The sequence below is a fragment of the Harpegnathos saltator genome, unplaced genomic scaffold, assembly GCF_003227715.2.
Source record: "Harpegnathos saltator strain DR-91 unplaced genomic scaffold, Hsal_v8.6 scaffold33, whole genome shotgun sequence".
Taxonomy (NCBI): Eukaryota; Metazoa; Arthropoda; class Insecta; order Hymenoptera; family Formicidae; genus Harpegnathos; species Harpegnathos saltator.
Genome location: NW_020230128.1, coordinates 1,312,217 through 1,324,916, shown reverse-complemented (window position 1 = coordinate 1,324,916; position 12,700 = coordinate 1,312,217). Strand labels below are relative to the sequence as shown.

The following is a 12,700-nucleotide window of genomic DNA, read 5'->3' as shown; positions in this document are numbered from 1 at the left end:
CGTGCGTGCGTGCGTGCGTGCGTGCGTGCGTGCGTGCGTGTGTGTGTGTGTGTGTGTGTGTGTGTGTGTGTGTGTGTGTGTGTGTGTGTGTGTGTGCGCGAGAGGGAAAACGGAGAGAAAGAGAGAGAGAGAAAGAAAGAAAGAAAGAAAGAGAGAGAGAGAGATGAAGTTCAGGACTAAAGCTCTCTACTTATACGTATAGATATTAATAGACTCATGTATAATGTTAATACTTCGTTTATATACGTTCAAATGCGCCACGCGCGTTATTTCATATTGACACTCGAAACACACACGACTGGAGCGACTATTCTCTATCCCACGCCCTTCTCTGCTCTAAGGACAAACGAAAACAGGGCTATTTCACACAGTCATTAGAAACGTAGGATTGCAATATACGAACTGCAATAGTCTGACGCAGCTGGGGTCTTTATCGACGGTGGCCAAATGCAATTTATGCTATAAGATACAAGTAGTTACGGATGAGATGGATGAGGAGGAGGAGAAGGAAGAAGTGAAAAGGAAGAAGAAGCGAGGGTAGGGTTGCGCGCGCGACGGCATACCGATCCCCACCTTCCGGGCGAAGAGCGTCCTACCGCTTCGCTTCTCTCGATGATCCTTGCTGTGCAAAAGTTACCTTGCGTGCAAACCCCGCCGCAACGTAACGCGACTTTTTCTCTTTTTGATTTAGTTTGCGTTGATTTGTCTCTCACGTTCATACGTGTATCGCGTGTTTTACTTTCACTCATCGCGTTGAACGGAGTTTTTGAAAGATTTTGTAGCATAATAAGATTTTACACGATATATATCATTGAGAGGCTGTCTTATCGAAATCGTCGAAGAAGAAGGTATCATGCGTCACGTGTGTGTAGCCGGTCCATCGACGCGACCCGATACTTTCATTATCGATAATATTAATAAAATAATACGTTAATATTAAATAACGGTAATATTAAGAGGAATTTACAACAATAAAGTAAAATGCTAATATTAACTGTAATAGTGATAGTGAAAGAAAAAAAAACAGAAGAAACGGCATGTCCGATGTCCGAGCGTGAAAAATAAGTGTCAGGTCATCGATTGACTGAATCCAATTCTCTCGTGTTCTTTTAGTAATCGGGACTCGAGTCACGCCAATTGACCAGCTAACAACGGATGTTCCCGGACAGTCTAAACGTGGCGGAATGCAAATGGAACCGACATGACCGTGCGGGAAAAGTAGCTCAGTCCGCTCTTCCGTTCGGCCGTGCGCGATTCCGTTCCGCATTAACCGGCACACACCATCGATCGCGCAATCAATTTTACTTTTAACGCGACCACTCATTCCTGTGTGTATTTTATATGAAACGACGGGAACCGCTTTCGCGATCGTCTTTCGACGATATTTTAGATGACAAGTGAATAATAGAACCGCGATAAGCGATGGACGGCATATATTATTACTATTATTTGTATATTATAGATATATGTGTATTACGTAGACGAATGCAGTCGAATTTAGGTACGCGAGGATGATGATGCCATTCGTGTATAGTGGAGTCGTAATATTTCGTCCTCTCTCCCAATCCCTCCCTTCCCCACCTTCCCTCCCGCCCTTTCCCCTACTTTTCTCCATCCGCAATTCCTTTGCTCTGTATTCCCTCGACGTTTCTTTTTTTTTCTAGCGAAGAAGCACAGGTAATTTTTTGATCTCTTTTTTCCTTTGGTACTCGAAACGCTGTGCTGCCCAAGTATTTTATTGATACGAATTTTTCGGACGTTTAAGGAAAAAGAAAATTACCTTGTGTGTAATACAAAGTGTCTTTCATGCATCGAAAATCGACATTTGATGTATAACGGGAATTGAAGTTTTTCTACGACGCTGCGCACGGCAGTTGAAACATATTCCACGAAGACACAAAATATATTACATTTAAGTAGCTCTTACTATATTATTGATAACGATTATGTATCATGTAAAAGAAAAACGGCAAATGAAAAAAAAAAGAAAGGATTAGCGGACGATGCTGTTTATACTTAGGACGTCGCAAATATGTTTTCACACACATATATACACACACACACACACACACCTGTGGTTACATTATTATGGATTATTACGTACGAATAAAATAATATTAAACTAGATGAATGGTGAGGGAGAAACATTCGGACAAAACCATAACGTTGCAAGCACAGTAGGTAGACACCCATTACAGTAAGATTATTGTAAGAGGAATATTAATAATATTATTATAATATGATGAATTTATCCTCGGCGCTATACATTTCATTGTCATTATTATATCACATTTATTAATGATATACATACGAACAAATAAAATGTGTTTATAAATATAAAGCGAACTTTATGGAATTCGTTGAAGCGTTCATTGCGATCCACCGTTCGATCTCTGTCGCGTCGCGCTCGTGAGATATTGTCAGTGTGATTTGCGTTGAAATAATATCGTGTATCGTCCGACGTATTCGAAATGAAAATGCACAATCATTAAAGGAGTCAATCATTCTTTATTATCTAAACTTTGAAGACTTACATAACAATGAAGAATGAAGAAGTAACATTTGAATCGTCGATCCTCGAAGGGGATCGCTGCCTCGCTCGTCACGTCAAACTGAGTTGTTATCCCAAGTATATTATGTATGTTTCTTATCGTCGATTTCGTTTGTAATTTGTATTTTCTTTTTTTTTCTTTTCTTCATCGAATATCTCGTATTTTATAAGGACATCCTATTCTCGGCACAGAGATATGTTTAATATTGCTAAAGTCTCAATAATACGACTGAAAGCCTCGATTTTCAACAAGAATGGGACAAATCTGTTCTTTCGAATCTTTCTACGTATAGATAGAGGTTCGTTTCGATCTCTTGACACATTGTTAAACACGTTGCTTCGTTTCGATAAGATAAACCGTATTTTCATTTTTTTTTCTTTTTTTTTGCTTTACGTCTATGTTCACTACAATCGCGATCCGAATTTACTTCACTATTTCAAACCTAAATCGAAGTCCCTTTTTTACTTCTTTTTAATTCTAATTCTTCCTCTTTTACTTACTTTTAGTTCTAATTTTTCCTAAGGGCATACTTAATCGTAGGAAGCATGTTGATGATTCGATCCATTGAGCCGAATGTATGATGGGTAAAGAAACGACGGTAACGTAGCACACAATAGATGTATCACCGTGTATTCGTGTATCGCATCTAATACGTTACCTCGTGAGCGTCCTATGTGACGCACTAACGGAATAAACAGCAATCGTAACGAGGTACGCGATGAAATTCAGTTACGTTCATTCTCTTATTCTTTTCACGATGTGTATTGCTTCTTCTTGTACCGTATCTCGCTGTGAATTGCAAGAATCAGAGTATTGTATTGTATTGTTTAGCCTTTTCAGCCAATTGTTTTATCCTCAATGAATCCACAGTGTCAAGTGTCAATTATTATAATTGTCCATTATAATCCATGCCGACTTTATAACTCGTCGCTATTGACGAAATTTCAAGTTGAGAATTAACTATTTGTTTGCTTCATCTCCGGCTTATCGCAATTACGAGTTCGAATCTCAATTTTAGATTTTGTTTTATGCGTTACTTGAGACATGTGTGTACTTGTTAGTCAACAATAAACATGAGAAACGAATGACAGAACTCGTGTCAGCAGAGATCACTTTTAGAGTATCATATCCTCGCATCGTTCGTTCTATTCCTCAACCGGCGCCTCAATGAGCGCCAAATATAGAATGACACACCTTTGCGAGTGCCCTCAGAATCTAGCTATCACTTCGAGCACGAAGTATCGTATATCTCATATCGCGTGCTGCTAGCCTCTGCACTTTTTAAGAGAATAATTCAGATACACGCGCAAATTACCGTCAGTGACTTGTCGTGCAGGAAAGACGTTCGAATTGGTCATCAGCAAGCTAACTTTTACATTAATATATTCGTACATCGCTACAAAAATAATTTTTTCTCCTCCTCCTCTTCCTCCTCCTTCTACTTCTTTCTCATCATTCGATCCTGCATAAGAAGTCACCGTGAAGAAGCACCGCCCGTTCTCTCAATGGCCGTCGCGGTGTGAGAACTTTTGCTTACAAAAATAATACCTCGCCTTAGTGATCCCTTCTATCCCGAAGAAAAGGATCTGTCTCAAATGGTATCCATCCACCAATACCGACCTAGTAGCGCCCATTCGAACACGTTCATACCGAGCAACCCTGTGAGAATAATGCCGACACCAAGAGGAAACCAAACGTGTATCCAGAAGATCACAAATATCAGCATGTCAGGATCATAGCCGTATTCGGGAAGGACAGACAAGACAGAGGGGAACTATCGTGGCTGCGCCGAGACGCGCTGGTGGAGTGCGCTTAGAAGGCTGTACTGGCCGTGGTTGTGGCGGTGGTCGTCAGCTGCACGCCGGACTCTGAATTCGGTCGTCCGGCGTGTGGTTATAGCTACGTGGACGCGGCCAAGCTGATGGACGTCGACTCGGTGACGGCCGAGCGCGGCTTCACGTCCAGGGAGTCGTACAGCGGGAATTCGCAGCACAGGATGAACTTGAGGAATCGTGGCACTTCCACGTAGATGGACGGCGGTATCGGTATCAGCGGCGACGTGGATTGCTTGTAATAGCGATACTCGGCGTTGCTGCAAAGAGAACACTCGTAAAATCGACACACGGCAGGCAGTAACTGATAGCAGCGTAACATCGATATCATAATTTCCCATTCGTCAACGTGAACGCATCACACGGGCGCTCGTAAGCTTCCTCATTCCTGCGCGAGACTAAGGAGATTCCTCAGCGATATACTCACTCCCGGTATCTCTCATCCGACGCTTTTTCCAACAACGGCATGCCCGACAGGAATAAAATGATGAACGTGGTGAAGATCGGCGAAGCGATAGCCACCCATTCCGCGCCTTCGATCACGTTCAAGGATATCACGAAGATTCCCCACCAGACCACGATCTCACCGAAGTAGTTCGGGTGCCGCGACAGCCTCCAGAGCCCTGAAGATGTTGAGAGAGACGTGAGTGCGATATGTATGATGTAATTCATTCGTTTATTTATCACCAGCGATTCCCTACCGTCGTTGCACCACTTCCCGTTGTTCACCGGGTCCTGCTTGAAAGCGAACTTTTGCAGGTCGGCGTAAGTCTCGGCTAAGAAACCGATGACGAAGAGTCCGGTGCCGGCGCTGTCCAGCGTCGTCATGGTTTTCGGCGCGGGCGGTATCTTGTGACGCGGGGAATTAATAATTATCACAGGCAGACTGACGACGTACACCCACACAGCCTGCGAAACGATCGAGATGTTCTCCTCAGTGTCGATCTCGTAAGAAAAAGTTGGCGAATCAATTGCCGGGTCGTCGCGGATTACCATCATCGTTTTGCGGATCGTCGTCTCACCTGGAATGTCCAAAACACGGCGAAGCGGATGACGTTGCTGCGACGATCGTCGAATCTCTTGTCGCGACCTATCTTGACGATCCTATACAAGAGATACCCGGATAGCCGCACGCCCCACACACACACGAACAGCGTCACCATGACTTGTCGGCTGTCGTACGTCTGCGTGAGAGAAGGAATACGTGAGAGAAGCATCGGTACTGATACGTCCACAAGTTCTCAACACCTTGAGCTTGGTGATGATCAACTTTACACCACCAGTTACATATGAAGTGTAATTAATTCATATAAAAAATGGCTCATGTGCGAAAGGCCGATGAAGAGTCATTGAAGTGAGTCGGAGGATATACTGGGTGTTTCAGACCACCCGGGTCACTCGATTTTTTCGTTAACGCGACATTTTAGAGAAAAATATTTCAGACAAAAGTTGTAGGGCTTCAAAGGATCTATTTACTAACGCTATGAATTTGACCTTGGGATAACCTTGAAAAGTCCAGTCAAGATCAACATAAAAATCTGAAATGGAAACCGCGATTTTTCATTACAACGTCTTTTTCCACCAATTAATTTGAACAACTTTTGTCTAAAATATTTTTTCATTTGCCTAATATTTTTCTAGATATTGAAGGAAAACTTGATAACTTTTTCAATGTTTAACTTACGATATCTCGCTAACTAGTTGTCGGAAGAAAAAGTGGTACTAGACTTTTTTACTCTATTTAGTCTCGAGAATATATTTTTACAATAGCGCCCTGACTTTTGTTAACTTGTTGATTTTTGGAAATTTCAAAATCATCAAATTAACCAAATTCAGGGCGCTATCAGAACAATATATTCTTGAGACTAAATAGAGCAAAAAAGTCTAGTACCACTTTTTCTTCTGACAAATAGTTAGCGAGATATCGTGAGTTAAATATTGAAAAAGTTATCGAGTTTTTCTTAAATATCTCAAAAAATATTAGGTAAATAAAAAACTGCTTCAGACAAAAGTTGTTCAAATTAATTGCTAGAAAAAGATGATGTAATAAAAAATTGGGGTATCTATATTTAAGATTTTTATGTTGATCTTGACTGAACTTTTCAGGGTTATCCCAAGGTCAAATTCATAGCGTCAGTAAATAGATCCTTTGAAGCCCTACAACTTTTGTCTGAAATATTTTTCTCTGAAATGTCGCGTTAACGAAAAAATCGGGTGGTCTGAAACACCCCCGGTACACGTTTCGGATTGTATTTATTTTATATTCGGCGCTTCTTCGCGACCTGTACAAATGAAATCCCGAGTGTGTCGTGTCCGATCCTCCCGAGATTTTATCTATAGACGACATTATGTGCACGTGCACACGTGCGCCACACGTGTGAAGCGAGAGGGGAGCTAGTTATAATATTAGAGTACCTTGCCCACTTGACCGAGAAAAAAAGTGAGGAGGGCGAGGATGATGAAGTTGGTGCCACCGGCGAAATCCGTCAATTTGTCCAACTGGAAGGTGGCGGCGATCGTGAAGAAGATCAGTTGCATACCGACCGTGACGATTGCGCTCACGGCCAGGTGATCTTCGTCCAGAATATCAACCGCCATGATCACGCGCCGCGAACGATGTCAATCGTCTCGGGACGACGAATTACCTCGAGCTCTGAAACGCATTCATATTGTTGCAATTAGGTGGAATCTTACTCTTCCTTCAATTCTCCCTCGAGTGAAGCGATTTCACTTGACGGAGCTGAGAGCCGACTGAATGTCTGACTCGAACTTGGAGTGAATTCTTAACTCGCCCCAGGTTCCAGTAACCCGGAATGAATTCTTCATCCATTCCAGATTACTCGAAGTCACAGCGAACGAAGACTCCGTTCCGTTCAGGTCGGAGAATTATTTCTTTTTCAGTCAATTTAAAAAGAGCCTTGAATTCGCTCTTGTGTAATTTTCCGCTTTTTGTACAACCCAAAAAAACGTATTCTATTTCTAAAGTGATTTTTCCCACAGGTTTCATATTCTAAGCGAAACCTTTTACAGAAAAAGGATTCCTCTTTCGATAAAGCGATTAAAGTGAACCATTCATCTAAAATTTATTCGATATCATTCTAACTATTTTCTTCTTATTTCAAGAATTTATATATATATATATATTAATATTATTTATTAATTTATATATTAATATTATTTAATATTAATATTAATATTATTTAATATTAATATTATTTATTAATTTATATATATATTATTTATTAATATATATTAATTATTATATATGTTAATTTATATATATATATATATATATTACTTTTTGCTACATATTACAATAATTTTTTCAAATTAACTAGTATAACCAGTAAGAATAAATAATAATCCTCTTAAAAAAAGATTAAATAATCTGTGTATAAGAGGAGATTTATATTAAAATTAATTAGATTTTCATTATGCACATAACATATAATCCATCTAACTTTAAGAATAATATGTTTATAACATTTTCCTCTTAATCTTAGAGGAATCCTCTTGATGCTATATATATAAGAGAACAAAATCCTCTAAAAATCTCGATGATCCCGCTTGTTCTGAAATTACTTTTCTCTGGGCGTAATGTTTTCCCACGATTCCGGCCAGCGAAGTCTCACTCCGAGGAAACCCTCGGCGTCGTGAAACAGCGGAGAAGTAACCCGAGTAAATACCGCCGCCGTTTCCGCCGCGTTTTCCGCGTAAATCACGCGCGCGAGAATACAGCGAGAGGCGGCTGGAGGCGTGTAACGTAAACGTGTGATCAATACGATTCCGTCCATCGTCGAATTAATCTCAGTCGACCGCTCCAAGAATAATAATAACGCACGTGTTCGCTGGTATTAACGCGGTCGGTATACACCATCGCTGATTACATCTTTAAACTTCCGCATTGCGGAGGACACGCAGGTGCATCGCGGATGCGCCCTCCCGCGCTTCTCGCGTTTGATCCCGCCTATATCGATACTTGGCGATCGATCTCGCCGTAATGGAGATCCCGATCGATTGCAAAGTTACGTAATATCGGCAAGGCGGATAAGTATCGAGATCGCCGATATAGAGAGTACAGTCTTGCACACTCTTGGCAGCGAGATTTTGCATAATTTGAGAACGGTCCAGCGAGAGCAACTTACAAATTCAAATTATCTCGACAGCTGCTATTTCTTACGAAACGAAGCAGGATGTACGTCTCTACAGAGTGTAAGTGTGTGTGTATGTGTGTGTGTGTGTGTGTGTGTGTGTGTGTGTGTGTGTGTGAGCGCGCGTAATTTTACTTTTATCATCGAAAAGCTTAACGTTCATGTGCTTAGGAAGCAATCGAATGAGCACTTGACGACAATAATCACGCGCCTCGAGTAAAAAACGTCCTTAAACACCGCGGCCCTTCGCAATCCGACGTTATTATCGACATTGCGTAACGCGACAATTAATTCCCGTCGTCCGTATCAGCTCGTCACATCCGCTCGCTTCCGATATACAACTTGGAAGGACTGAACCTCCGCGATCTCGTGCCATCTGAATACATACAGATCCATCGAATTTTTACTGATCACACACACACACACACACACACACACCACGCATCGCTCCGTTCATGACACCGCGAAGGAAGAAACGAGTCTCGGAAGAATCGAAGTCTCACGGTCCGAAGGGTTCTCGCGTGTGCGTATACGCGCTTCCACCGTATCGCGAGAGCGCGATTGTGACCGGGCTCGCGCGAATAGCGAAGGAAGAAGAGAAGAGAAGAAGAGTGGCACAGGGAAGTCTTTACCTCTCTTGGGGAGAACCGCATGTCGCGCTCGTGAATGAAGTCCTTGGACGCGCGTCGTCGTCCCGCCCTGACGGCGACGTTTCGCCTCGCTCCGCGGCGCGACGCGACGCGAAAGCAGGAGTAGAGAGAGAGAGACAGAGAGAGAGAGAGAGAGAGAGAGAGAGAGAGAGAGGGAGAGAGAAAGAGAGAGAGGGAGAGACGGATGAGGAACACGCGCACGAAGCCGTATGCATGCACAAGAGGAAGATCGCGAGTCCGCAACGAGTGCGCACTCCGCGCACGGGATCACGTGTGCGAGTCGAGTTCGTCGCGGCTCCTCCGCGGATGCTTGCACCCCCGCGCTCTGCTGCCCGTCGACGGCGTAGCTAACGCGTGATGCACCGCTGCTGCTTCACCTCCTCCGCCCTTTCGTTCTCCCTCTGGCCGTAGCTGTGCTGCGGAATCGCGCCCCGCGCACTTCCCCTCTTTGTCGCGATCCCTCCTCCTACGATGCGCGCACACGCTCACCGAGTTGTTCTCCTCCTCCTCTTCCTCCTCCTCCTCCTCCTCCTCCTCCTGCTCTTCTTCTTCTTCTTCTCCTCATGTTCCTCGGTAGAACCTCGTCGGGCAGGAAGGTCGACTTTGACATTATCCTTTGGGGATACCTCTGATACTCTGAACGTATATCGAATGGACCGAAAATCCTGGCGCGCACGCGCTTCTCGCTTCGCCGAGTGTTTTCATCTCATTGATAATTAATACGGAGGAAATTGTGTATATATATATATATATATATATATTACATTGTATTAAGTCATACAAAACGTTATTTCTCTTGAAATATCTTAAATCGAAATCATACCACATCTGGACTCGAAGGAAAGAATCGAAATATCTCACGACTTATTCACTTTTTCAACCCTTCCTTCTCATCTCCTTCCTTTTCTTTCTATCCTCGATATACTCTCTTTCCCTCCTCTCATTCTGCCCCTTTGTCTTCTCTCACCCTCATACGATATTCGATAGGCGATAGGCATGTTCGCGATTTTCGGTTATGAATCTTGATGCCACTCGTTTGATATGTGTTTATCGCATCCCTTATCATACTCTTTTGTCATGACCGTCTCAGAATGCTCGTTGTCCCGTGCCGTTTCGTTCGGGAGTGTCGCATTGAAATTCAGTCCATCGCGCTGGTAATCAATATTACATGCGCCGGCGCCTCGCTGGAGATGCTCGTTTGAAGAGATACGGTACGAAAAGCTTCTCGTGAAGGTAGAAGCGTCGATCTGCATGCGATTTATGCTTTTCCGATTTGCAAAATTGCAGCCTCGTATATAAAGCGGACAATAAACGGTTTAACGACGGGATTGTTTGATGCATTAATTACTTAATAAACCATAACAGATTATACAAGATTATTACATAAAAGATTACTACGGTATTATATAGATAGATGTATCTGATTACATTAATCTTAATTACTTATTAACGGATTATTGTACTCCCTCCCTTGTAAAGAGAATATTTCACACATCGTAATTACATCAAGATGCTCAACGCGACGCTCAATCCGATTAAAACGGATGAATTTACCAATTAAATAATACGAAAACTTGAAAAGATTATACTTTTTTTACAAAACGTTTAAGGCATTTAATTTTTTCGATTCAAGGGAAAAATAAACCTGAGATTTTCAAGATGATTAGAATTTCGCCCAATTCGCTTAATTGCAACTTTATGTATAACTCCAGGAATTACATATACATATTATCAATTATCAAAATTACTTAATTAAAAAGGCTACTATTATTTGCTTACGTTTAATATGAAAGGAAAGAAACTAATGTAAAGAAGAGAGCAAGGGAGAGAATAAATTTGTCACGTTTATGTTTACAGGATAAAAATAAGTCATATTTACTTTAACAACCATACACTCATAACAGTAATATTACAAATTATTAGAGGCTTGTAGAAGTTTATCAGACTTTTAGCAAATTTTTTTTATTAATAGCAACAATAATATGCTCTGTGTTCTATTGTCTACTTCAACTATTTACTGTTGTTATTCACTCCACTTTTTGTGCTTGCTCGAATAATTATCTGTAAAATAACTCATTTCTGGAACCAATAAAGTTATCAATGATCAGACAAACTTTTGCAGGCCTCTAATAAAATTAAGTACTTTCATACTTTTTCACACAATACACATAAACATGGAATTATTAAAAAAGAAGTATTTCCCATTATAAGTCTATTATATTCCGCAACTTCAGTATATTTCTATCATGCAATGATATATGTAACGCTCTGTAATGATCTTATGATAGTTCCCGCAATGATATACATTCACATATGCTCAGTAACATACACGCGCATTTTACAATACACGTATTAAATTATATCGCACATATCAAGATGCATATGTTCAATTATGTTAATATTGATGCATCAATTCATCTCACAGTCGCATCATCTAGTGCCTCCTGGTCCTCCTGGCTTTGCTGTCCGCTCTTAATATATGATATTTAATTTTAGTTTCGAGTGTATTTGCCCCAGATGTGAAGCATGAACACAGATGCGATGAATAAGAGGGACATGACAAGTACTGGCACAGGACCTCTGCAATTGCAATATTTAACAAAATGCAATTAAATGTATGCAATTTTTAATTAGGTAAAGTATCTCGTTTTGACATTCGTATCAAGATTAAATAGTACAAAATTTTGTACCTCTTAGTAGCTTGAGAAACATATGGGATACGTGTCAATGTATCAGGTTTGAAATTCCACTTACACTTTGATGCCGGGTGAATCGTCCGTATAGAATTTCCACATGCTTCCAGAGCTCGTACCCGTACTCCTATTTCTTGTTGCACTGTTCGCCGACACAGTCTTCCTTTGTCTAACGGCACCGCTGCCACCTGTTCTCGGCGCTATCGCTTTACTGGGCGAACGTCCAACGGAGCCCACAGAGGCGGCACTAGGTGCGGCAGGCTTTTTTTCACGAAAAACAAAAACAGTAAAAAAATTAATAAACATCAATTTCCAAGTATGACATATATTCTCGGCATATATCTGTAATTATCAGACAATTGTCAAATGGATGCATACTCACCATGGTTTAAAATTGTTCTCCTTGCTTTGGTCGTAAACAATCTACGGAAAGATTCCGTTCGATGAAATCCGCAGGTCCCACTAGTTATTGGAAAACGTGCCAAGTATCTCTCAATGATGTTGGTTCTGGTAAAATGCACTCGCTACAGGTACAGACGTTCGACTGTCGACAGGCAACTCGTTAGGCACAGCTACGATACGAAGAACGACCGTATTTACGAGACGATTCGAACGCACACTGGTGGTACAGCGCGGAGAATACGGAGCAACGTGTCATGCGTGTGTATCCACGTGGTATGTGACGAACACGTCACCGTTGGTAGCCACGTTGACGTTACATCAGGGATAGGCAATGTTGAAGGAAGTAATTGACATGCAAAACATCGATTAAAAGATGTATCAATATTCTCAGAATCGATAAAATTTTGAAATTATCGATTA

General features: G+C 41.5%; 2 protein-coding genes across 4 annotated transcripts; both read right to left on the bottom strand.

Annotated features, from left to right (window-relative positions):
• Window positions 1–2,429: 2,429 nt before the first annotated feature.
• On the bottom strand, window positions 2,430–9,659 carry LOC105184390 (uncharacterized). Of its 3 annotated transcripts, none has more exons than XM_025300175.1 (6): window positions 9,168–9,659; window positions 6,800–7,037; window positions 5,407–5,568; window positions 5,086–5,329; window positions 4,812–5,007; window positions 2,430–4,644 (listed from the first exon to the last, which is right to left on the bottom strand). In XM_025300175.1, exons 2-6 carry the CDS (start codon window positions 6,980–6,982, stop codon window positions 4,452–4,454), a joined length of 978 nt encoding a protein of 325 aa, XP_025155960.1. In that variant the 5' UTR covers window positions 6,983–7,037; window positions 9,168–9,659; the 3' UTR covers window positions 2,430–4,451. The 3 variants fall into 3 exon arrangements, with proteins under 3 accessions (XP_025155960.1, XP_011141446.1, XP_025155961.1); XM_011143144.3 differs by having other exon boundaries at window positions 5,086–5,293; window positions 9,168–9,656; XM_025300176.1 differs by lacking the exon at window positions 9,168–9,659 and adding an exon at window positions 7,967–8,576.
• Window positions 9,660–11,035: 1,376 nt separating this feature from the next.
• Window positions 11,036–12,576, bottom strand: Sec61beta (Sec61 translocon subunit beta). The gene is made up of 3 exons (XM_011143146.3): window positions 12,261–12,576; window positions 11,940–12,139; window positions 11,036–11,765 (listed from the first exon to the last, which is right to left on the bottom strand). The coding sequence occupies exons 1-3, from the start codon at window positions 12,261–12,263 to the stop codon at window positions 11,678–11,680; spliced, it is 291 nt and encodes a 96-aa protein (XP_011141448.1). The 5' UTR covers window positions 12,264–12,576; the 3' UTR covers window positions 11,036–11,677.
• Between the last annotated feature and the right edge of the window lie 124 nt (window positions 12,577–12,700).